The 24,272-nt window shown below is 36.9% G+C and overlaps 1 protein-coding gene across 1 annotated transcript; it reads left to right on the top strand.

Annotated features, from left to right (window-relative positions):
- The first annotated feature begins 1,577 nt into the window (after positions 1–1,577).
- Positions 1,578–24,072, top strand: FH (fumarate hydratase). The gene is made up of 10 exons (XM_011990024.1): positions 1,578–1,766; positions 4,075–4,209; positions 7,692–7,802; positions 9,438–9,614; positions 12,636–12,818; positions 15,253–15,418; positions 17,151–17,354; positions 18,818–18,945; positions 21,110–21,263; positions 23,711–24,072. Exons 1-10 carry the CDS (start codon positions 1,635–1,637, stop codon positions 23,851–23,853), a joined length of 1,533 nt encoding a protein of 510 aa, XP_011845414.1. The 5' UTR covers positions 1,578–1,634; the 3' UTR covers positions 23,854–24,072.
- The last annotated feature ends 200 nt before the right edge of the window (positions 24,073–24,272 follow it).

Genomic DNA, 24,272 nt, shown 5'->3' with positions numbered 1-24,272 from the left:
TTTTTAAACGGGATTAAAATAACCTATTTATAAAAGGCTATTAATTTGAATTTTGAAAAGTTCAACTGTATGGTAAAAATAAGAAACATGCTTGAAACAAAAATGAAACAAAAAATAAAATAAAATGAGAAATATACATCAGGCAAACAATAGCCAATACAAAATTGGTGGAGAAATATCAATATTTCAAAAAGTTTAAAATGACAAGCAACAATAACAATAAAGAGGAGCATTACTCAATGAAGAGATGATCTATGAAGAAATGATAGACATATGTTCATTAAAGACTTGTAACAGCAAATAAAAATGTTCTTAAGAAACTGGATAAATAACATATTTCATATTCATGTGATGCAATATGATTAATTTTAAGAGATCATGGCTATATCTTAAAAGCATAGAGTTCAATTATACAACAGCAAAACTTTAAAGTAAAATATTAAAACCATTTTTTGCATATTAGTGTGTGAAGCAAAAAATACACAGGACTGAAAGGATGCATCAAAATAATGATATACAAAATAATGATACCTGCTGGGAAGGTGGAGAATGAAAACAAAATGTCACTCCATTATTAGCAATGTTTTAAAGAATTTGCATTCAGTTTTCTAGTGTGTTTTGATTGTAGTTCAACTATTACAATCTCATTTGAATTTTTATATTTTAAATATGTGTCAAATTTATAAGTCACAAAATAGCATAATGTTTCCAAAAGGTTTGGCAAGTTTATAAGTTTGACTCATAAATTTGGCTTTACAGGTTCTGAACTTTTGACCTCAAGACCATCCGATCGCTCTCTCTTTACTGTCGTCTGGTTTCAGGCAATAGAAAAGAGAAAAGAGAAAACTGTGGTTCAGATGTAATTTTATATCAATTCCTGCTTTCCTGTAATCAACTATTATATTAAAACAATATGCGTTTAATTTGAAAATGTATAAATTAGCTATGCAAAAAACTGGGAGAACTGCAAATAATAAAAACTCTGAGGTTACCTATAATTGTGTACATCTTCCACAATACATTAAAAAAAAAGAGTTCTGAGGGTACAGGCTAAGAAGAGAAAGGAAACTGTAGAGATCTCAAAATGATAAGTTAAAAGAAATAAGTAATTATTTGTCAGTTGTGGGATTATGAATAATTACTATTTCATTCTGTACATTTTGCTGCACTTTCCAAAATTTCTACACAGAAGATACAATCTGGAAGAAATGAAAAAGGATTTCAGTAGCAAGAACGTGTAATGACTGACTACATGATAAATAAAAGAATAAATATTTATTTCTAGTATATTTCACCAACCAAACACAACCTGATTGACCAGCTAATACTCCCGCCTTCTAACAGCCACACATAAAAACCAAACCGGCTACAAAAATAACCGGACTTCCTTTCCCATAATTCCCTTCTTTCTAGTTTCCCATGAATCCGAGGGGTTTAAACCCCACGCTACTACTAGAAAGTTAACCCGCCCCCTCATTCTTTACTGGCCATCCACGATTGATCCCGCCCCACCTGTTGGTGTGAAGCTGTTGATTGGATGAGAGCGGAGGCCGGTGGGCGGAACGGCTTCTGACAGCCGGCGTGGAGGCGTGGCCACAGCCGCCCAGAACTTCTACCCAGGCTGCCTCAGCACCATGTACCGAGCAGTCCGGCTCCTCGCGCGCTCGCGTCGCCTTGTGCGGCCTCCAGCCTCAGCCTCAGCTTCGGCTCCCGGCTTGAGTGGCGCTGCCGTGCCCTCGTTTTGGCCCCCGAACGCGGCTCGAATGGTGAGCGTAGGCCGCCAACCCCCGGCCTCCCCGCGGTGACCTTCAGCCCTCCTGCCTGTCGGTCCCGGCACCGGCGACTTGGCGGGAGAGATTCCCCGGGCGTCCGGGCGCGCCAGACTCTGGGCTCAGCGCCTGCGCCAGCGTGGCTGGCCTCCCGGCCTCCGGACGCCTCTTCCAGTGCAGGGATGGAGCCGCAGCTCGGGAGAGCGCTTGGGGAGGGACGGCGGCTGGCAGAGAGGGTCCTACCGGGCCCACTCCCGGCGCCTCCTCGGAGCCCTCCCTGGCGGGCCGAGGCCGGGGCGTTTTGGGGTAACTTCGCTCCTGCTGGCGCGCAGGCCCCTCGCCCTGGGGCGCTGCCATCAAATACAGTGCCGGCGTGGGCGGAGGGTGCTGGGAGAGGGGCAGCTCCCGCACTGTCCTGCCCCATAGCTGGGCCTTGCTGGCCGGACACTGGCCGCCTGTGGTTTCTGAATTGTGGTTTCTTTCGCCAAGGGACGCTGCACTGCTTTCAGGCCCTCCAGATGGGGTAGAAGGTTCTTCGAAGATTTTACTTCTCTTGAAAGTGCCTGCTCAGTTTGTTGGGCTGACTATGGTTTCCCCCATACCTTTTGTAAAACACTTAAATTCCGATTGCCACGGGCATAGTATTCTGAAGCATGTTTGAGCAGATTGGCTAGGACCTAACGATAGCTGAATCAGTACTTTTTATTCAGAAAGACAGCTAAGAACTTAAAGATCCAAGTTCAGGTTATGACATGCTTACGTAAGCCCTTTTGCTCTTTAGAGCCACCTTTAGGGATGCAGGCTTTTAAAAAGCTTCAAATACATATGTATATTGTTAGGAAACGTTTGAGAAATAGTTGAGGAAGAGTTATAACTCTGCACTCTGGTGTAGCATGAGGTTTGCAATCTAAGATGTAATTTCAAATCTCTGCTTCTCCTTTGAGACTTTGGACAAGTTGTCTTTGTGTCTCGGTTTCCGTATGCAAAGTTGAAATACAGCTACTCAGCGAAACTGCCCATGTGAAAATACCGTGTAGTGAGTGCTGATTAAATCAATGCTCCATCTAGGGTATTTCAAAGGGCCAGTACTTTTTCTGGACTTTAAGATAGTTTGTTTGGGTCTCTATACCTACTATATACCACTGTACTACAGAATCAGAGATGTTTTGCGTTCCTCAAACTCTCTGCCCTAATAATTTTAGGGCATTTTAGAACCTTTACATATTTTTAAATTTATTTTTTATTTATTTAGTGTTTTGTAAAGGGAAGCAGACTGGAGAACTTCTGAATCTATCCTGTTGATGCAAATGTCAAAAAATAGCACTGCCTTGCTCTTAGAATTGTAATGTTAGCTAAAATCAGACGGAAGTAGTTTTTGTTTTTTCTAGTTCTGGTATTTTTTGCCCTCTAACCATTCTCAGGTCCAAAATCTCCGTTGGTTTTGTTAAAAGTTCTTCCTGTTGCTAATGTTGAGAATTTCACATAACCCTTGATGCCCTAAGGTACCTTTTATTTAAAAGAACACGTACGAATACATTCAGTAGAAAGACAGTGTTCATTGAGTGCCTTCCACTTATCAGGCCCTGTAAATAAGACAGTCCCTATGGGGATAGAGTTTTACAAACAGTGTTTCATTCTTGTCTTTAGGGGAGATTAAATAAGCAAAGCAGTTAAATAAGCAAATAAATCACACATGAATAATTAGTGTGATCAATACTACAGAAGAGAAGAAGTGCATTGAGAATGAGAATATTTAACAGGCAGACCAGCTGTGGTACTGACTTGGTAGCATGATGGCATATATATAGTGTTTATATATATATATAAGTAATGCTTATAAATTTATTATATATGAATATACATATGTAATTAATATATATGAATAATGTTTATATATAAATAATGTTTATAAATTTCAAATCATCATTCTTAGACCATTTTCAAAAGTTCTCAGTAAAATAAACATTAAAGTAAGTACACTGAATTAGCCAAATCTTGACCAATAATAAGCATACTCTTGAAATGGAAAAGATTACTATTTGTATTTCAGAGTCTTTATGCTTATCACCAGCATAGTATATTAGTTCTACAATCTATCTTTAACACCTGAATTAATAAGTTTGTGTGACAAAGGATTCTCAAGGAAAGACCTGAAGGTGAGGAAGAGAATGAGAATCTAAATAGTATTTTTTCATCTTTGTGATACTTCTTAAGGTTTCTTTCTCTTTGACGACTGATAAGATGCAATTGCTTTTGATACTTGGTTTCTTTTCAACTTGTGACAGTGTTTTATTCTTGTCTTTAGGCAAGCCAAAATTCCTTCCGGATAGAATATGATACCTTTGGCGAACTAAAGGTGCCAAATGATAAGTATTACGGCGCGCAAACCGTGAGATCTACAATGAACTTTAAGATTGGAGGTGTGACAGAACGCATGCCAGTAAGTGGCGTTTGTGGAAATGTTGGCTTATTTTGGATGAAGTAGGCTATATTCATGAGTGATTTTACTTTATAAATAAATATTTTTCAGAGTTAAAATGTAAAGTTATTAGAAAAGTGGCTTCATGAGTAGTAAGATGTTCTCTTTCACTAAAATGTTAAAGAACTTTTTGAAGTTTAGCATGCTATTATTTTGAGCCATCGCTTTGAATATGTTGGATTTTTTAAAAATTTAAGGCCGGGCACGGTGGCTTATGCCTGTAATCCCAGCACTTTGGGAGGCCGAGGCAGGTGGATCACGAGGTCAAGAGATCGAGACCATCCTGGCCAACATGGTGAAACTCTGTCTCTACTGAAAATACAAAAATTAGCTGGGCATGGTGGCGCACGCCTGTAGTCCCAGTTACTCGGGAGGCTGAGACAGGAGAATCGCTTGAACCCGGGAGGCCGAGGTTGCAGTGAGCTGAGATCATGCCACTACACTCCAGCCTGGCAACAGAGTGAGCCTACGTCTCAAAAAGAAAAAAAAAATTAATTTTATTTTAAGTTCTGGGATACACGTGCAGGATATGCAAGTTTAGTGCATAGGTCAATGTGTGCCGTGGTGGTTTGCCGCGCCTCTCAACCCATCACCTAGGTAATAAGCCCCGCATTAGCTATTTATTCTGGTCCTTACCCTCCCCGCCCAGGTCCCCTGTGCCTTGTTCCCCTCCTTGTGTCCATGTGTTCTCATTGTTCAGCTCACACTTGTAAGTGAGAACACGCGGTGTTTGGTTTTCTGTTCCTCCGTTAGTTTGCTGAGGGTCACAGCTTCCAGCTCCATCCATACGTCTGCAAAGGACATGATCTCATTCTTTTTTTTGGCTGCATAGTGTTCCATGGTGGATATGTACCACTTTTTCTTTATCCTTTATTGATGGACATTTGGGTTGATTCCATGTCTTTGCTGTTGTGAATAGTTATTTTGGATTTTTATTTGACAGAATTAAAGATTGTCTTTTCATTCTTGCTGGGTATTTACAGATTTTTACTAGGATTTTACAGTTGGTAAATATTTTTATTTCAATATTCATTCTTTTTTTCCCCCACTAATTTAAAACTGAGACTTTTAAAAATTACACTTTGTATTTTGGTTTCAGTTTCCAAAAAAGTGTATAGTACACAGACACATCAAAGTATTACTCTTAACCATGTCTGACATATAATAGATAATATATAAGTATTTATTCAATGCCATATGAATGATTAAATGATGAGAAAACTTTCTACCACATTCAGTTAAATTTAAGATGCCATCAATTAGAAGATGCACCAATAGGTACCACTAAGAAAGAAAAATGCTGCCAATTAAGGTTGTGACTTACCATTGATTACAAGATGCATCTTGATTTCAGAGATGTTAAAGTGTGAAAAGAGTTGAGAAATACATAACATATTCTACTGGAGCCCAACCGGAGTATGAAAAATAGTCAATACAGGATAGGCTAGTAAGCCTAGAAGTAGCCAGGCTTCATCCGGTGAGATATTGTTTAACAGTTATCTTATAAATATGCTTTTATTTTCAATAATTTTAAGTCATTCCTAAGCCTTCAAGACCGCCTCTTGACAGGTATATAGAACTTTACAACAGGCAGCTGAATCTTTGAAGGGAATATCTTTGTCATTGCCATCCACAGCCTTCTTGGTGAGGTAAACATAGTGTGGCTACATGGTTGGGTGAAAAAGGGTACTGACCAATCCTAAAATAATCTCATATTATTCAACTCCAGAGACTAAGGAGGAGGTCAGCCCCAGCCAGTGTTGGTGGCAGTGAGCGTGGCTGCTGTTTTCATTGATCTGTGTCACCCAGCATGTTTTGTGGTTCTGGGGGGGCATGGTTCCTGCTGCTGCTGCTCCAGAGACAGCACAGCCATTGGGATTGCACACTTGTGAAAGGCCGACACCTGGGGTCTCGATTTTGTCATATTTGACTTCAAGTGGATTAGTTTCCTGAACTTGAATACATGTAAAACAGTCTGTATGTACTCTAAACTGAGTAGTATGATTAAACTCAACCCTTTTTACTTGAGGTCCAAAGGAAAACAAAGCTAAAAATGATTATGAATGTCTAATGTGAATAAAATAAGAATAAGGTGACCTGTTTTTTCTCTCCAGCGATACATTTTGCCATTTTATGGTGTTCGTTGAACCTCTTTCTGCTGTGAATGACCCTTTTTTATTTTCATGGTCCATAAACACTGGGGGTCATTGACTCCATTCAGATGGCCAGCATTGATTGGCGTTCACCTTTGCCCTTAGTAGTGGTTCAGCCCACTACCGCAGTGTTTGTTACTGTGGAGATTTAAATTCCCATTTGTTTTCATGTTTACAGTTTTTAAGTTTCTAATCCTGTGTGCCATCTGTCCCCATTTTGTTTGAGTAAAACATTTCTAATGTTTTAGTTGCTTAAAATTGAAATTTAAAAATTTTCTGGTTTTCCTTTTCTATTTGCCCCTCAGCTTATACTTACTCTGGTCCAGGTTTATCTGTTTAATGTGTCTTATTTCTTACTTTTCTTTGTTTTTTCTGCTTTGATTCCAGAGCTGACAGGTCTCTCTTCCACATTCATCATTCTCTTCCTTTCCTCCCTTTCTCCCTTCTGCTCTTGGCCCATTCAAACCTGGTGTGGGATCTATACAACAATCCGTATTATTAATTTTGACAAGAACTCACGATTCACTTGTCTTGTAAAAACTAGGTTTTCATTTCAGTTTATCCTTTTCAAGCTTGGTGAGGTGATTTGGGATCGACAGTGAAAAGATCTGCACTAACGGGGTTTTATATGTATCTTAAGCTGTCACCTTTAGGTCTGGAGAATCTTGGGTTTTAAAAAAAAAAATTCTTCTGAGCGAAATGTCAAGGGAGTTACTGAGTATTAAGACTTTAGTGGCTAGGTAGAATATATTGCTTTTTGGCCTTGGGGTGAAATGATAACCCAGTCAGTAACTGGTAGTCTCATACTGAATGGCAGTTAAATGTGTCCCTTATTTATTTATTTATTTTTTTAAGAGGGGAAGGAAATAATTATAATGTAACGTGGGATCCAGTGAGAGAAAATACTGGCTCTTGCTGGTGAAAAGATTGAGTACGATTTGTTTTTATATCTAGTGTATGAAATAAACACATATAATTGTGTGTATGTGTGCATAGCATTATATACATGTGAATATGTGTATGTATATGTATGTGGGAGACATACACACATATATATGAAGAGTCAATGTGTTTGTTTTTATTTGGTTGCTTAAACAAATAGATCTATGATAATGTTGATTCTTGGTTCATGAATTCCTGTCTATAATCTTTCTCTATAACCTAAACATTTTAGAGCTATAGTGTTACGTAAGTGATTGTTTTATGTATAGCTTTTGCATCTGCCAAAATAATAAACTTTCACGCTTAAGTAAAATAGCAAATTTGAAATATTTTTCTGATTAATTTTAGACCCCAGTTATTAAAGCTTTTGGCATCTTGAAGCGAGCGGCTGCTGAAGTAAACCAGGATTATGGTCTTGATCCAAAGATTGCTAATGCAATCATGAAGGCAGCAGATGAGGTAGGAGGTGATAGTGTGTTTACTTAATAACATCAGACCCATGCCGTACTCTGGATGATGATATGCTCTGGCAGGAGGAAAGGGGAATTGGGAATTCTTGGATTAATGAATTTCAGGGTAGGTGGTAGCATTATTTGTAGTGATGATATTAATATAGTGCTTAAAATGTTACATTGTGACAAAATTTCTGGATGATTTTATACCTTTTGTTTTTAAGCCTTTTGACTTTCCTTAATGTATTTAGTTTTAAGAAAATTTTTTGAAGATATCATTTGAACTTTATTTGATTTCTTGTTTTATATATAAATCTTCTTAAAACCAGTTGATTATTTGATAATGCATATTGAGAATGTAATTTCACTAATGTGCTAATAATAAAAGAAGCAATCAGAGGTAACAACTGTATATATAGTGTTGTTAATTACAGCACTATTTATAATAATGAAAACAAAGTAGACAATACGTAACTATAGCAGCTACTTATATAAATTATATTTATATAATATAAATATAAATTATATTTACATTGTAAATTATAGAAAATTATTTTTTGAAGATTGGCCTGAACAAAGCCTAGCCTATGAGAAATAGGGAGGAAGGTTTGCAAAAATACATGTATTTTACGATCCTAATTTTGTTTAGGAAAAAATGAACAGAAAATGTGTGTTTTCACACACACACACACACACACACACACCTCTGATTGTATGAGGTAGAGACTGGGAATGAACAGAAAATGTGTGTTTACACACACACACACACACACGCACACACTCTCCCACCCACCCACACACCCCTGATTGCATGAGGTAGAGACTGGGAATGCCAGCATGCTAATAGTCATAATTACTGAGCAGTAGAACTGCAGTGACTGTTTTACTTTTCTCAGTTCTCAAAATTTTCTACACTAATCACATATTTTTATATAACTAGAAAAAAGTTTTATTTTAAAGTGGACCAGTTGTTCAAGGTAATAGATTTCTCAAGTAGTTTCTGATTTTTTAAGCTAAAATCATTCCAGAAGATTGTTAAGCACCCACACTTTACAAAGCACACCATCCAAAAACTAACACATAAGCTGAAAGTATAAAAATACAACAAAAATAGGGGCAAATCTGGGCAGTGTTTATTTCTACATTTGGTGATTACTGCTCATTGGACATCTGTGCAATGAAGTAGCTATTAGTGAACTCACAGTTTCAAGTCACTAGCTCATTATCATGCTGACTCTGGCAGTAACATCTGTTGGATATTCCTGCTGAGCACCACCAACAAATACATCTAAAGACTAAACATTTGCCAGCCTGAACAGGTGGCCCTCTATTAGAAGAGGCTGTTGGAGAAAAGTAAGAAAGACAGCTTTGATTCCCTTTCCACTTGAAACCAGTGAATTGTCATACCATTCAGTATAGATAATATTTCACTTTTTAAAGCAAGTGACGCATCAGAAGCTTAGATCTGTGGGTCAACTGTATTCAAACTCTGTGTCATAATCAGCAGGTCATTTAGCATATGGAAACAGTGAACATATTTAAAATAGTTTTATAAATGGAACTTAATTATGGTTGATTAAAATAGTGGAATGACTATTATTTCCTTTTTTAAAAAGCTCATTTTTAACATTTTTTTCTGCAGGTAGCTGAAGGTAAATTAAATGATCATTTTCCTCTCGTGGTATGGCAGACTGGATCAGGAACTCAGACAAATATGAATGTAAATGAAGTCATTAGCAATAGGGCAATTGAAATGTTAGGAGGTGAACTTGGCAGCAAGATACCTGTGCATCCCAATGATCATGTTAATAAAAGCCAGGTCAGTATGCGAGCTTTTCTTTTTTTTGTTATAAATTGAAAAGCATACCTGAGATTTTTCTTGTAAAACAAGCTTTCACTTTTTGACAAGAAGAGTTCATTATTTAATGGATAAGGTGTATTATGGTTGTTACTTCTTTTAGGAATCTTGGCTTTATGTTTCAATCCTTATAAAAATTACTTTTAGGACACCTGAATTTAGTATATATGTATTTTTTTATTGTTTAAAATTCTATTTTGAAATAATTTTAGATTTGTAAGAGAATTGCAAAGATAGTTCAAATAGTTTCTATATCCCTTCACTCAGCTTCCCTTAATGTTAATATCTTATGTAACCATGGTACATTTATCAAAACTAAGAAATTAACATTGATACAGGATTTCCTCAGTTTTTCCACTCAGGTTCTTTTTCAGTATTCAATCAAGGCCATACATTACTTTTAGTCACATGTCCCTTAGTTTCTTCCAATCTGTGACAGTTTCTTGGTCTTTTGCGATTGTCTCAGTCCTTTGGGGCTGCAATAATAAAATACGATAGATTGAGTGGTTTATAAACAATAGAAATTAATTTGTCACAGTTCTGACAGCTAGAAGTCCGAGGTCAGGCTACTGGCCATTTCATTGGCTTGGTGGGGGCCCACTTTTTGGTTTGTAGATGGCCATCTTTTCTGTGTCCTCACATGCTGGAGGGGACAAGGGAGCTCTATGGGGTCTCTTCTTCATAAGGGCAGTAATTCCGTTCATGAGAGCTTTGACCTATGACCTAATCACCTTGCAAAGGCTCCATCTCCTAGTACGATTACCCTAGGGGTTAGGATTTCACATAGCAGTGACCTTGACACTTTTGAAAGTAGTGGTGAGGTATTTTGTAGAATGTCCCTCAATTCTGGTGTGTCTGATGTTTTCTCATTAGACTGAGACTTCTGAATTTTTGAGAAAACTATCACAGAAATAAAGGGCCCTTCTCATTGCATCATATCAGGGGTTTATGATAGCAACGTGACTTGTTACTGGTGATGTTAACCTTCATCACTTGGTTAACCTGGTGCTTGCCAGGTTTCTCCATGGTAAAATTATACTTTTTCCTCTTCTATACCCTGTTCATTAGAAATAGGTCACTAAACCCTGCCTGCATTCCAGGCACTATATTTCAGTTTCTAGAGGGAGGAGTATCAAAAAGTTTTTGGGCTTACGTTAAAATCACTGTAGTAATTAATAGCGCTATCTTGAGGCTAGGCAAACATCTTCTTTTTCCTTAAACTTTTTCGCACTATTTTTAGCATCCATCAGGGAATCTTGTCTACAGCAGTTCCTTCTGTGGTGTTTCAATAGTGATTTTCAGTTTTCTTTATTTGTTCTACATTTGTTGGTTGAATTTTTCTGCAAGGAAGATTTGTTCTCCCTGTCCCATTTATTTGTTTATTCAATTATTTGTGTATATCAGTATGGATTCATGGTTATTTATTTTATTCTTCAGGTTATAATCCCATACTTTTGTTGCTTAAACTCTTTCAGCTCTGGGAACCCAATTCATTTTGGCTCTTGTGTCCTTTTAGGCATGCCGCCATCCTTTTACTTTTCTTAAGTGTGTTCTGACTTTCTGGTACTTCAAGATGCTCCAAACTCATTGTCTTGTATTGTTTCTGCCCCAGCCCTAGAAACAGTCATTTTTCAAGGAACTGTTGGAGAATTTTTATTAGAAAATGATATTTAGAAACAGATCTGGGTGCTAGGTGTACTTTAATATATTTTTAAGTAGTAAGGAAGAAGTTTTTTCATATACATTCATTGTATAAAGGATTTTCCCGATCTAATACTTGCCTTTAAATATGAATTTATGTTTTATGTATACTGAAGTCTGAAGTCTGCCTCAGAAGGATATAGTTATAGATGAAACGTGATTGGTTATATGTTGATCATTATTTACTATTTGAATTCAGGTGACAGGTACATAAGTGTTTATTACACCATTCATCCTACTTCTTTTGTAAGTGCTTTATATTTTGCATAGTAAATGTCAAAATATATAAATAATGTATCTTTTTAAATGACAGCATACTTTTATATATGTGTGTGTGTGTGTGTGTGCGCGTGTGTGTATGTGTGTTCAGAGATGGTGCTTCACTCTGTCACCCAGACTGGAGTGCAGTAGCGTGAGCATAGCTCACTGCAGCCTCAAAATGCTGAGCTCCCACGATCCTCATGCCTTAGCTTCCTGAGCAACTGGGACCACAGTCACACACCACCATGCCTGGCTACTTTAAAAGTTTTTTTAGAGACAGGGTATTGCTCTGTGTTGCCCAGGCTGGTCTTAAATTCCTGGCCTCAATTGATCCTCCTGCCTCAGCCTCCCAAAGTGCTGAGATTATAGGCATGAGCCACTGCACCCAACTTGATATTATGTTTTAAAAGTACAGAGTCAACAGTTGAGAAAGAGCACTGAGTGTATACTACCTGCTTAGGTCTCAGGTTTGCCAGTTGCTAAATATTTTGGCATTTATACATCTCTTTGAGGGCTTGGCTTTCCTGTTTTTAAAGTGGTGATCTACCTCACAGCATTTTTCTAAACGTGATAAATAAAGAGCTGTTTCTGAAAGACTGTATGCACTGTATATTCAGTTATAAGATATATAATTCAATAATTGATGTAATTTGATATAATTACAAGATATTCAACTACATTGAAGTTATTACTGCTCTTTTCAAGTGTAGTTGTTAACTATACTTCTCTGTATTTTGCTGTCATTTATTAGCAGGCAGATATAATACATATTCTAGGTAATACATAATACATTCAGTATACTTAATGTGTATAATACAATTCTGAGTATGTGTTAGAAACCAGGATGCTGCTTATTTGATTCTATAATAACTTACCTATGACCTGCCACACATAAATGTAACTGAGCTGGGTTTTGAGTAGTTACTTGGAGAGTTTCTTAATTGAGAAGTTTAATTCAGAAGTTTGTTTTTGTTGCCTCTGATTTAACATTTTATATTTCTTTTGAAAAATTTCCAACAGAGCTCAAATGATACTTTTCCCACAGCAATGCACATTGCTGCTGCAATAGAAGTTCATGAAGTACTGTTACCAGGACTACAGAAGTTACATGATGCTCTTGATGCAAAATCCAAAGAGTTTGCGCAGATCATCAAGATTGGACGTACTCATACTCAGGATGCTGTTCCACTTACTCTTGGGCAGGTATAGGAATTTGACTAATTTTATTCAATTTAGAGCTTGGTACAAATGGCCAATGTGTCATCCTTGAAATCTGCCTGGCTTAAAAGGCCAAATTTGTAACCGTCAACTTCAGTGACAGAAGTTGTTCTGTTCAACCAATCAGTAATTTTTATTGACATCCACTTAGAAGAAAAGCAGAGTGTACTGGCTGTAAGTCAGATTCAGTCAGACTGCTCAGGTTCAAATCTTAGCTTTACCATGTACAAGCTATGGGACCATAGGAAAGTCATTTAGCCTTTCTGTGCCTCAGTTTTCTGAGCTACAAAATGAGGAAAATAATTTGTCTTTCATAGGATAGTTGTGAAGCTCTAATACATTTATTTATGTAGAGTGCTTAGAAACATGCCTGACACATAGTAAGTACCCGTTTATGCTAGCTACCATCATCACCACCGTCATCATTGTCATCTCCATCAGTATCATTATGGTTTTTCTTTTGTCTGTCTTATCTAAATTAGTAGATTATTTAAAATTTAATCTTAAAGTGATTAAGTAAGGTAGATCTTTTTAAGATGGTTCTGGCCACATGTGAAGGAGATACTACTCTCTTCTCCAAGATATTAGAAAGTATTTTCATGTTTCTTTATCAATACCTTAAGGAATATCTAATAGTATACATTATGAAGGAAATGTAAGGAAATATGGGGAATGACCTTTGTCTTAGTAAACTCACACTCCAATTGGGGTAGCTTAATTTCCTTATTAGGAAATTAAGGAATGATGAAAACTTGAAATGAGTAACTGAAAAACAAATGATGGGACTGAACTGAACTCACTGGATTAAGTTGCTTCTTAAGGCCGTGTCTCATTTCTCTTTGCGTCATCAGTACTTAGGACCATGCATAATTTCTAAGGAGGAACAGTATGTGTGTTTTGCAACTTTTGAATATTCCTCAGGTTTCTAATTTTAACCTTTTTTTGGTGTTGAAAACCACAGTACTAAATACCATTTGGGCCATGACTCAACCTCCTGTGTAAAATCATCATTCTTACTGTTATGACAAAAAGTTATATTTTTCTGTTTGACTTTATCAGAAGCATTTATACTTGCTTTTATTGGGATTGTAAGTTCGTGCATTGTTCCCCATCAAAGTGTATTTTATAAGTGAATCTATTGTGTTCATGTGTGTGAGTGTGTGTGTATACACACAGTTATGTGTTGCTTAACAAAGGGGGTATGTTCTGAAAAATACATTCTTAGGCGATTTCATAGTTGTGTGAACATCACAGAGTATACTCACACAAACCTAGGTGGTAGAGCCTTCTGTACACCTAGGCTATATGGTATAGCCTTTTCCTCCTGCGCTACAAACCTGTGCAGCATGTTACTGCATTGGATACAATAGGCAATCATAACACAATGGTCAGTATTTGTGTATCTAAACATATCTAAATGTAGAAAAGGTACAGTAAAAATATGGTTTTATAATCTTAGGGTACCACTGTTTATGTGATCTTTCTTTGACTGAAACATCATGTGGTGCATGACTGTACATGAGTGATGTTATATCAGATGCATTAGGTCTACCTATAAAGAGTTATATCTTTTGAAATGTTATCTTTAGAACAGCATGAAATCCTAGGACTTATGGTTTTTTAGTGTTTTCAGGCAGGAAGAAAGGATAGATTTAGTGTAACCATATATCTTGGCTTGCCCAGTTAACTCCCAGTTTATGCCTTTTGTTTCTGCATAACTATTAATAGAGCCCTTTCTGTGTTCAAAACATAAATTCTATAGTTGCCTTAATTAAGGCATGTCATAATTTGGGAACCTGTGCCGACACTGGCACATTGATGCTATGATCTGACTCTACTCTTACCTCCTATTCTTTTTGGAAGGTCTTTGAATGCAAACTGTTACCTTCCTGTGCTATTCAGTGAGTCCTTAGCTTCCCAAGTCTCTGTAGAATGTCTTCATATTTCCTGTAAGGTTGATACACTGAAATTGTCTAGAGAGTATTTCTATGTTTGCATTTTTTGGGGGGAGATGAGTTACTATTTTTTCTTCTACCAAAGTTGTCTGAGACATCCCCAAAAAATAAGAAATGACTTCATTTTCTTTAGTAGACTGCAAGTAAACCAATAATTTAGTGTAGTAAAGTTGTTCTTTTTAAAGTGTATTTCCTGTGCTGTTTTTCTTTGCTTTCTATTAAAAGACTAGATTATAATAAATAGGCTGCATGTTATCAGTGGCATTGTTGTTCCTTACGGTTCTACAAACCCTCATCCTTTCCTATACTTTGCTCATCATAAGATTTGAAGTAGTATAAATAAAACGTGATTAGCTTGTAATTTAGTATTCTGAAAGGTATTTTTAAAAATTTCTGTTTAATGCAGTTAGAGTAACTTGTAAGCTATTAGGAATTACTTATTCTTACCTTAATTTTCTTTTCAGGAATTTAGTGGTTATGTTCAACAAGTAAAATATGCAGTGACAAGAATAAAAGCTGCCATGCCAAGAATCTATGAGCTCGCAGCTGGAGGCACTGCTGTTGGTACGGGTTTAAATACTAGAATTGGCTTTGCAGAAAAGGTTGCTGCAAAAGTGGCTGCACTTACAGGTTAGTGATCACGTGAATTATTTCTCATTTTCGTTTCTCATTATACTTGGTCTCTATATTTTCTGAGTGTTCCTGTCTTGAATTCTTGTGAATTTAAAGATAGAAATAATATTTTCCATCAAACATGTGTTTCAATTCTGTTTCTGAAGTTATAATGTTAATTCTTTGGCTTTTAAAAAATGTTCCTTATAGAAGTGTATACAGCATGCCATTAAAATCTACCAGTGTTAGCTTTTTTTACTAGTTTTCAATTAGTTTCCCTTTGAAGTTTTGAATAGCAGTTTTCAAAATAGACAGAAAAAAACTGAGTGTTGAGTAAGCTATTTGAATAATAAATATATTGTAGACAGACTTCTTTTTTTTCTTATGTCATGCTGTGATAATTCTTTGAATTATTGACCTTTTTGAACCATGTCTTTTCTTTAGTAGAGAGAGTACTATACTTTAGATAATGATAACTATTATTAGGGCCAAGTTGTCATCTTCAGAAAACTCTTATTAAGATGCAGATGTTACCAGAGAGTTAGGGTAGAGATAATTATACACTGCACGTGATAGTTTACCAGCTGATTTGTCTTTAAAGCAAATTTTAATAGAAGAGAACTCTACTTTTAGGGTTTGGCAAATGTAAATTTATAAAATTTTTAACATGGGGATTATTAACTGAGAACATCTAACTCATTTTAGCACCCTGTTTTTACAGGGGATCTTGTGGGCTCCTGGCTAGTGGAGAGGATAAAGCACAGTAAAGTGGACAAAGAAACTTTTAAAAATTGTACTAGGGGCTGGACATGGTAGCTCACACCTGTAATCCTAGGACTTTGGGAGGCCAAGGTGGGCAGATCACTTGAGGTCAGGAGTTCGAGACCAGCCTGGCCAACATGGCGAAACCCTGTCTCTAGTAAAAATAAAAAAAAAAGCCGGGCATGTTCGCGGGCACCTGTAATCCCAGCTACTCAGGAGGCTGAGGCAGGAGACTCGCTTAAACCGTAGAGGAGGAGGTTGCAATGAGCCAAGATCGTACCACTGCACTCCAGCCTGGGTAACAGAGCAAGACTCTGTCTCAAAAAAAAACAAAAGTGTTAGGAAAGGAGTGTGGAATAAACTAGAATGAATTCCCACATACTTTTTATCTTAAGCATGGTCAGGCATCATATACATGTGTTTGCAGTAGGATTGTGTTTTTTCTTTCAGTACATTTATTGTGCTTGTTATTTCATCTTTTAAATGTAGTGCCTGGCCAAGCACAGTGGAATTACACACCTATAATTCCAGCACTTCAGGAGACCAAGGTGGGAAGATCACTTGAGCCTAGGAGTTTGAGACTAGCCTAGGCAACGTGGCGAAACCCCATCTCTGCTAAAAATTAAAGAATTAGCTGGGCGTGGTGCTATGTATCTGTAGTCTTGGCTACTCTGGAGGCTGAGGTGGGAGGATTGCCTGAGCCTTGGAGGTTGAAGCTGCAGTGAGCTGTGATTGAGCCACACTGCACTCCAGCCTGGGCAACAGAGTGAGACTCTGTCTGAAAAAACTTAAAAAATGTAATACCAGATTCTTTCTACTCCTTTAGGACTTCTTTTAAAAATGTAGACAAAATTTGAGTCTTAAGTAAACATTTTTTTCTGAAGTAAAATTTTTATTTTTTCATAATTGGAACTTTCTGTTTAACTTGCTAATAGTAGAAAAATGTTTAACTTGTTCACCCATATAGGATATTTTTTCTTTTCTTTAGGCTTGCCTTTTGTCACTGCTCCAAATAAATTTGAAGCTCTGGCTGCTCATGACGCTCTGGTTGAGCTCAGTGGAGCCATGAACACTACTGCCTGCAGTCTGATGAAGATAGCAAATGATATTCGTTTTCTGGGCTCTGGTCCTCGGTCAGGTCTGGGAGAACTGATCTTGCCTGAAAATGAACCAGGCAGCAGTATCATGCCAGGTAATCACATAGCTAGTAAATGTTGGAGCTAGAACTTGACTAGATCCTAGGCATTCTTAGCTATGGAACATGTCTCTTTTTGTTTAAAGTTATCCCAAAGCTGGATACGCAAGGCACACTGTTTCAGCATGTCTGTGGTCCTCTGATCAGGACTTCTGGCCACATCACCTAACAAGATAGGAAAAAAGAACCTGACTTAGCAGCAAGTAGTTTGAATCCCACATTCTAACAGGCTGTTAAAGTGATCAGCATGGATTGAATAAAAAGAAGTCATACCAAACTTATCTTATTTCATTTTTTGCATTGCGTTATGTGCTTGTTAGATATAGCAAGTGACACAACAGTGTATGTCTGGATTTCAGCAAGTCATTTGATAGATTCGCATGATAGTCATTGATTCCAGTGGAGAAGCGTGGGCAGTGCTGGCAGATGAATGTAGCTGGGTGAACAGTGACATTTCAGAAGTGACTAATGAAGTGATTTTAGTCTAGAAGAATATATTGGTAACAAGCTGAAGGGCTCTGCCCTTCAACACTTTACTGGTGACTGAGGGTGAAGGAAGAGAATAAATGCTAATCATATTAGCAGTTAAAAGAGTTGAGACAGCAGTACTATGGATGACAGAACTGAGTGCCATAAAGGCCATTGTAGCTTGGGCTAAAACTGACAATGTAACTTTTAATAGTGAGAAGGAAAGGCCTGACTCTAGATTTTTATAAAAATTATGGATCTGTAGAATAAGAAGAGATGAAATTTTGTTTTAAAGTACTTCATGTTGAAAAATGACATAAGGGTTTAGTTGATTGCAAATCCAAGGTGATTGCCAAAAGAAAGAGACATGGGGAGTCACAGATAAAGGAAGTAATCTGCCCAATAATCTTTGCAGTGTGTTAGCTTGCACTGGTCAGAGGAATCTGGGTTGATTCAAACTGGGAGCTTGTCCAGGGAGTATGAGCAGGGAAGTGGGGTTCCGGAGACTCATGTGATAAATAGGGAAATTGTAGCTTAGCCTCGCCTTTCCCTAGGAAGCCTCCCAAGTGTTAGTGAAGGGTCGCTTTTGTAAGTGTTCTGATAGCAGCATGCACTTCTCTGTATTTACCCCCCATAATTACCAGCTCTTCCTCCCTAGCCTCCAAGTTCTGCGAGGGCAGGGCCTCCATATTTCTTATTCACTGTAGTGTATTGAGTGTCTGGCTCCATAAATACATATAGAATGAATGAAAATCATGAAGGCGGAGAACTATATTTAACGTGTAGTTGTGGCTTCTCGTTAGCCATTGAATGATTCAGTTTGTGGCTATCCATCCTGCTTTCCTTGGTTGGTTTGTTTCATTTAATTACACTGATGGTTGGGCGTTGCTTTATTGTATATCTTACTCTATTTAATGAAATTAGATTTCTTTATTCTCCTGATTATTTGCGTAAATTCTAGTATTACTCTGTCATTGTTGGTTTTCTTGAAGGCAAGGTGAACCCTACTCAGTGTGAAGCAATGACCATGGTTGCAGCCCAAGTCATGGGGAACCATGTTGCTGTCACTGTCGGAGGCAGCAATGGACATTTTGAGTTGAATGTTTTCAAGCCAATGATGGTAAGCTTTAAATCTGATTTTTAATGTGTTTTGACCAATGTGTTTTAATGTGTTTGGCTTATTATCTTGGTTTTGTATTTCATAAAGACTTCTAGTGATTCCACATTGGGTAGTTGGGTGACATAAGTAGTAGTTGGAAGTCAAGTGTTTATTAAGTTACCAGAATAACCCTAGATATTAGAAATTAGTTGATTTTTAACCTAAGCGATTTGATGTTTTTTTTAATAGCCCCAATTTAAGAAAAATAAAACGCCTCCCTATATGCCTGTCTCCTTCTCATGTTGCTGCTTTCTTCTTTCAAATTCAGTCTTCTTAAAAGGATAACACTACTCACTTTCATTTATGCTATAGTCACCACAGCCCAGCATAGCCGCTCCACGCTTGAATTATTCTCCCAGTCATTGGTGACTACCTCAGTCCAGCTGGCATTGCACAGTTAGTTCTTCCTTTACTAATAGTTGATGTTGACTCTCCCTCCTTGAAACATTCTTCATCCCTGGTTTCTTGAACATTTTTTCACCAGTTCTCTTTCTGCCCCCTGTCAGACTTTCTTTCATTGTTTGGTTTTACCTTTCCACATACTTGAAAACATTGTGTCCACCCAAACTGTTCTTTTTCTTTCATCTTTACAAAGATCATGGATGCATCACGTCATTTCTCATGCAGTTTCCTCAGCTTCAGATAGTGGAGCTGTTGCCATCATTTAGAGTCTTTCATCTGGACAAAGTGTTACAGCTAAAGTTTATTAGGGGCTTACTTTCTCTTGGAATATGTTGTAAATTCTAATTTTAATTTGATAAGAATACACAAATGACAAATATTGAGTATATTTAATATATTCACTAAATGTTTATTGAGTACCATTTTCTATCAGGCACTGTACTGGATACATAATAGAGATAGAGCAATGAACAAGACAGATTTCTTGCCCTCATGGAATGTGTGTTCTAGTGGTAAGTAAAAACGCAGGCTACACTTTGGGAGGCCGAGACAGGCAGATCACGAGGTCAGGAGATCGAGACCATCCTGGCTAACACGGTGAAACCCCGTCTCTACTAAAAAATACAAAAAACTAGCTGGGCGAGGTGACGGGCGCCTGTAGTCCCAGCTACTCGGGAGGCTGAGGCAGGAGAATGGCGTAAACCCGGGAGGCGGAACTTGCAGTGAGCTGAGATCCCGCCACTGCACTCCAGCGTGGGCGACAGAGCGAGACTCCGTCTCAAAAAAAAAAAAAAAACGCAGGCCAAAGCAGAATTCAGACTTAATTTTGCTCTCAGGTCAGATTCCAAACAGTTAACACCGGATACCCAGCATTTATAGGTGCATAACAATAAATGCCTTGTTAATCTTTGTAAAAATTTATTTTTAATATAAAATAAGGATAATCAATATTTGCCTTATTCTAAGGTCATTAGTAGCAAATTAAAACTTAGATTATTGTGTCTTAGCATCCATTGTTGGAAGTCTAGTTTTCAGACTGTGGAGTTTTAGACCAGAGGATATTAGGATGTGGATATATCTTAATAAAAAATATTGGAAATGTTGCCAAAAAAAAAAAAAAAAGGTCGAAACAAACTAATTGATTTTATACTGTTTTTTTTTTTTTTAACATTATATGAAAAGTTATTTTACAGTGACTGGAGTATTTGTTTGGTTAAAGCATAGAAAACCTGGAATTTTGGTGATTATTAGATTATGCGCTAACATTACTAATTGCCTCACATTCATGCTGAACTTTCAAACCTCTGCATCTTTGCTGCTCTTCCTTCTACGTGAAAGATTCTTTTTCCTTCTCTGGCCAAGTCCTCTCCATAAAACAGGATTTCACCAGTTCCAACAACTGGAGTTAATTTCTCTTTCTCTATGTTCTCTAACACTTCAGACCTCCGTTTTAAATACTAGCTATGGGCTATTTTGTGTTTTAGTCATTTTGTATTTATGTCTTTTTCACCTTTTTTAGATTTCTGTGCCTTCAAATGTTCATACTTTCTTTCACATTTGTTTCCTTGGGTATAGTACCTTAAAATTTGTAAGAGTTCTATATGTTTATTGAATTGTATATTTACTATCAACCAGCAAATAATATGTTATTGGATAAAAAACATGTTGCCTTAGTAATGTTTCTCTCTCTCTCTCTCTCTCTCTCTCTCTCACTCACTCAAAGATTAAAAATGTGTTACACTCAGCCAGGCTGCTGGGGGATGCTTCAGTTTCCTTTACAGAAAACTGCGTGGTGGGAATCCAGGCCAATACAGAAAGGATCAACAAGCTGATGAATGAGTCTCTAATGTTGGTGACAGCTCTCAATCCTCATATAGGTAAGTGTTTAAGGAATAATAATATCATTTTGAATGCAAAATTAAAAAGCTGAAACATTTTTAAGAGACAAGTGGATCAGTGTTTGAGAACAGCAAATTTCTTTTGAATATGGTTTTAGTAAAATCTTAAAATATTTGAAATAGTGTGGAAAGATACTATATGACTTGTATGGTGTCATAGTTCTTTCAAAACTTGATCTATTATGCCTCATTTTATTTGAAATATATTGAGAAGTAGTAGTTCAAACTTATTTTAATTTTAATGGGATTCAGATGCCAAATATTCTATGCAGACCCTTAGGGAAGGTTATTTGTAAGACCTTCAGTGGGTAATGTCACTAGGTGGCACTGCTGATTAGCAATATTGAATGAACTCATTTTTCTACCTTCCCTAGATCTCTGCAATGCTTTAAATTTGTTGTTTTATTCAATTCAGAAATGGAAAGTTACCATTAAAAGAAAAAGTTTGTGTATTCATTGCTTATAGTGAAAGGGAGGGAGGAAAATGCAAATATTTTGTCTAAAACCATGCTATTATATCATAAGCCTTTGTTGGAACTATAAATATTTCATTATGTAGAATCAAACATACAGATTTGGGTAGTAGACTGACCATAGAGATCCCCATTAAATAAACTATTTTCACTTTCGTAGATTTTGAGGCATTATGTTGCATTATATTATGATGTGTTAAAAGCCTTGTTCTCGTTCCTCCTTTCTGCTAAGCAGAGGTTAATATATTTTCTGACTTTCTATCATAGAACAAGTTATGATTCACTTATTTGGCATAATATGGCTACTGCTTCTATAATCTTGAACTTTCAAGGCAAATTTTATATTCCTGGTTTCACATCAAGCTATAATTTCAGTGTTTTAAAATTAGAGCTCACTTGACTCTTTTAGGTAGCTCTGAGCCCAGTATGATATCGGTTTTTTGGTATGGTATTGAGATTGGTAATAATGTTTGATCCATTTAAAATTATGATACATCAGCTACATCTGGAAAAACCCAAAGGGTAACCCAGGGGCTCGTGTGAGCAGTTTTCATCAGATCTTTACTTCAGAACGTGTTGCCAAAACTTTTAAATTAGAGGTGTCTCCTAAAGTTGAATGACTGGTAAATCTTTCTTGGAATCAACTTATTGTGGCATAAAAAGAATTGTTAGAGGCCATGTGAGAATGAGATGGGTCAACACCACGTCACTAGTTGACTTGGTGTGAGCCTTACAACCCTCTGAATCATGGGTTCCTTATATTCTCATTATGTACCAAGCTGGTTGTTAATAATGTCTTGTTGGACTTGACAACAGAAATGCTTAGACTTTAAAGCTATTATTAAAATAAAAGTACTGGATATATATTGATCACAAGAGTTTAACCTGTAAATTCTTTCTCAAAGCATTTCTGCTTTAAGAAAGATGCCCTTTTCAGTAAATGGCATCAATAAATGCCCTTTCAGATCAGTAAATGCCCTTTTCAACATATTTAGCATTCACAAATTCAGTTAAGTAATAAAAGTAACTATGCCCATACTTTCTTTTATAGCTGGTTAATAATTGTGTATTGACACATGCCATCTTGTTGATGATCTGTACTGCCTCAGCAAGCTTCTTCCTTTTGGTCATATTTCTCTGATCTTGTTTTTTTTTTTTCTCTCCCTCATTGGTTTCATTTTTATTCCTGCTTTTTCTTCTTGACTTAAAATATGTATATATTAAGACAAGACAGCTTGCAGAACTGGCCTGCCCCCACTTTTATTAATTTGAAAAGCAAATAACTCTGAAGTAAACTGTATGCTTGTGATCTTTTGTGCAGTCTGTATTTCTGCCCAGACTCCCCATTTGTGTTCCTGTAACGTCTGGGAGGAGGCCAGGGGATAGAAGCCATTGCAGTGGAGAGCTATGTAGAGAAGAGCCATTGGAAGCAGCTCTGGAAACGCCTCTCCCCAGGCCCTGCCTGCCCCTGCCTCACTGCGAGGACTTCTGCCCTCTCAGAGCCACTCACCGCAGTTGGCCAGATGTGCAGTGCTGTATTTTCTGCTGGACTAGAGCATTTAGTTTGTTAATGTTTCTTTAGAAAGATAATTGTTTCTAGTTAAACATGTTGTTTGAAAAATATACCCAGATGTATATTTTTATGTCTTGGTGCTATAATTTCTACTTTCTTTCCCTTATATATCTAAGTTAGTGGAAAATTTCAACTTAGGAACAAATCTGTTGGAGAAAGTGAGCCATGTTTAAGTGTTTATCTCAAGAAAAGTAAATGTTCAATTCTATATAAAAAATGATTATTGAGATAATCACTGTTAACTATTTTTAAAAACAAAAAAATGTCATTTAAGAGGCCCATATAGCATCAATATCAAGTAAACAATTATGTCACCTTCTGCTTTAGAAAACCAAATGTCACTACTAACCCATATGTCATCTTTTTATTTTTTTCTTCAGGGTATGACAAGGCAGCAAAGATTGCTAAGACAGCACACAAAAATGGATCAACCTTAAAGGAAACTGCTATTGAACTTGGCTATCTCACAGCAGAGCAGTTTGATGAATGGGTAAAACCTAAGGACATGCTGGGTCCAAAGTGATTTAAATAAATTTATAATGAAAATAAACATGTATACAATTTAAAAAAACAGACTCCCATTTCTTAAAAATGGATAAGTTTGAAAGGACACTGCTATTGAACGTAAGTATCTCTGGCAGAGCAATTTGATCAGTGTATAAAACCCTGGGATGTGCTAGGTCCAAGGTGGATTAAACAAGTGTAAAATAAAATACATTTATAAAATAAGGAAAACAGACTTAAATTTTCTCCTATGTTAATTGACTTGTATTACAGTTGAATCTATGATATTTGTGCATGTTGTCTTTGTGACTTCATAAGTTACCAATTTCTAAAGGGTTTCAATTTTGGGGGTTATTGGTGGTTTAAAAAATTGCCCGATTATATCTTATCTCATTCCCAAACCATGTCCTTAGCCACCTTTATTTTCCTTGGATTTGG

Source organism: Mandrillus leucophaeus, unplaced genomic scaffold, assembly GCF_000951045.1.
Source record: "Mandrillus leucophaeus isolate KB7577 unplaced genomic scaffold, Mleu.le_1.0 Scaffold367, whole genome shotgun sequence".
NCBI lineage: Eukaryota > Metazoa > Chordata > Mammalia > Primates > Cercopithecidae > Mandrillus > Mandrillus leucophaeus.
The sequence above is the reverse complement of the archived record's forward strand: the minus strand, read 5'-3'. Positions and strand labels throughout refer to the sequence as shown.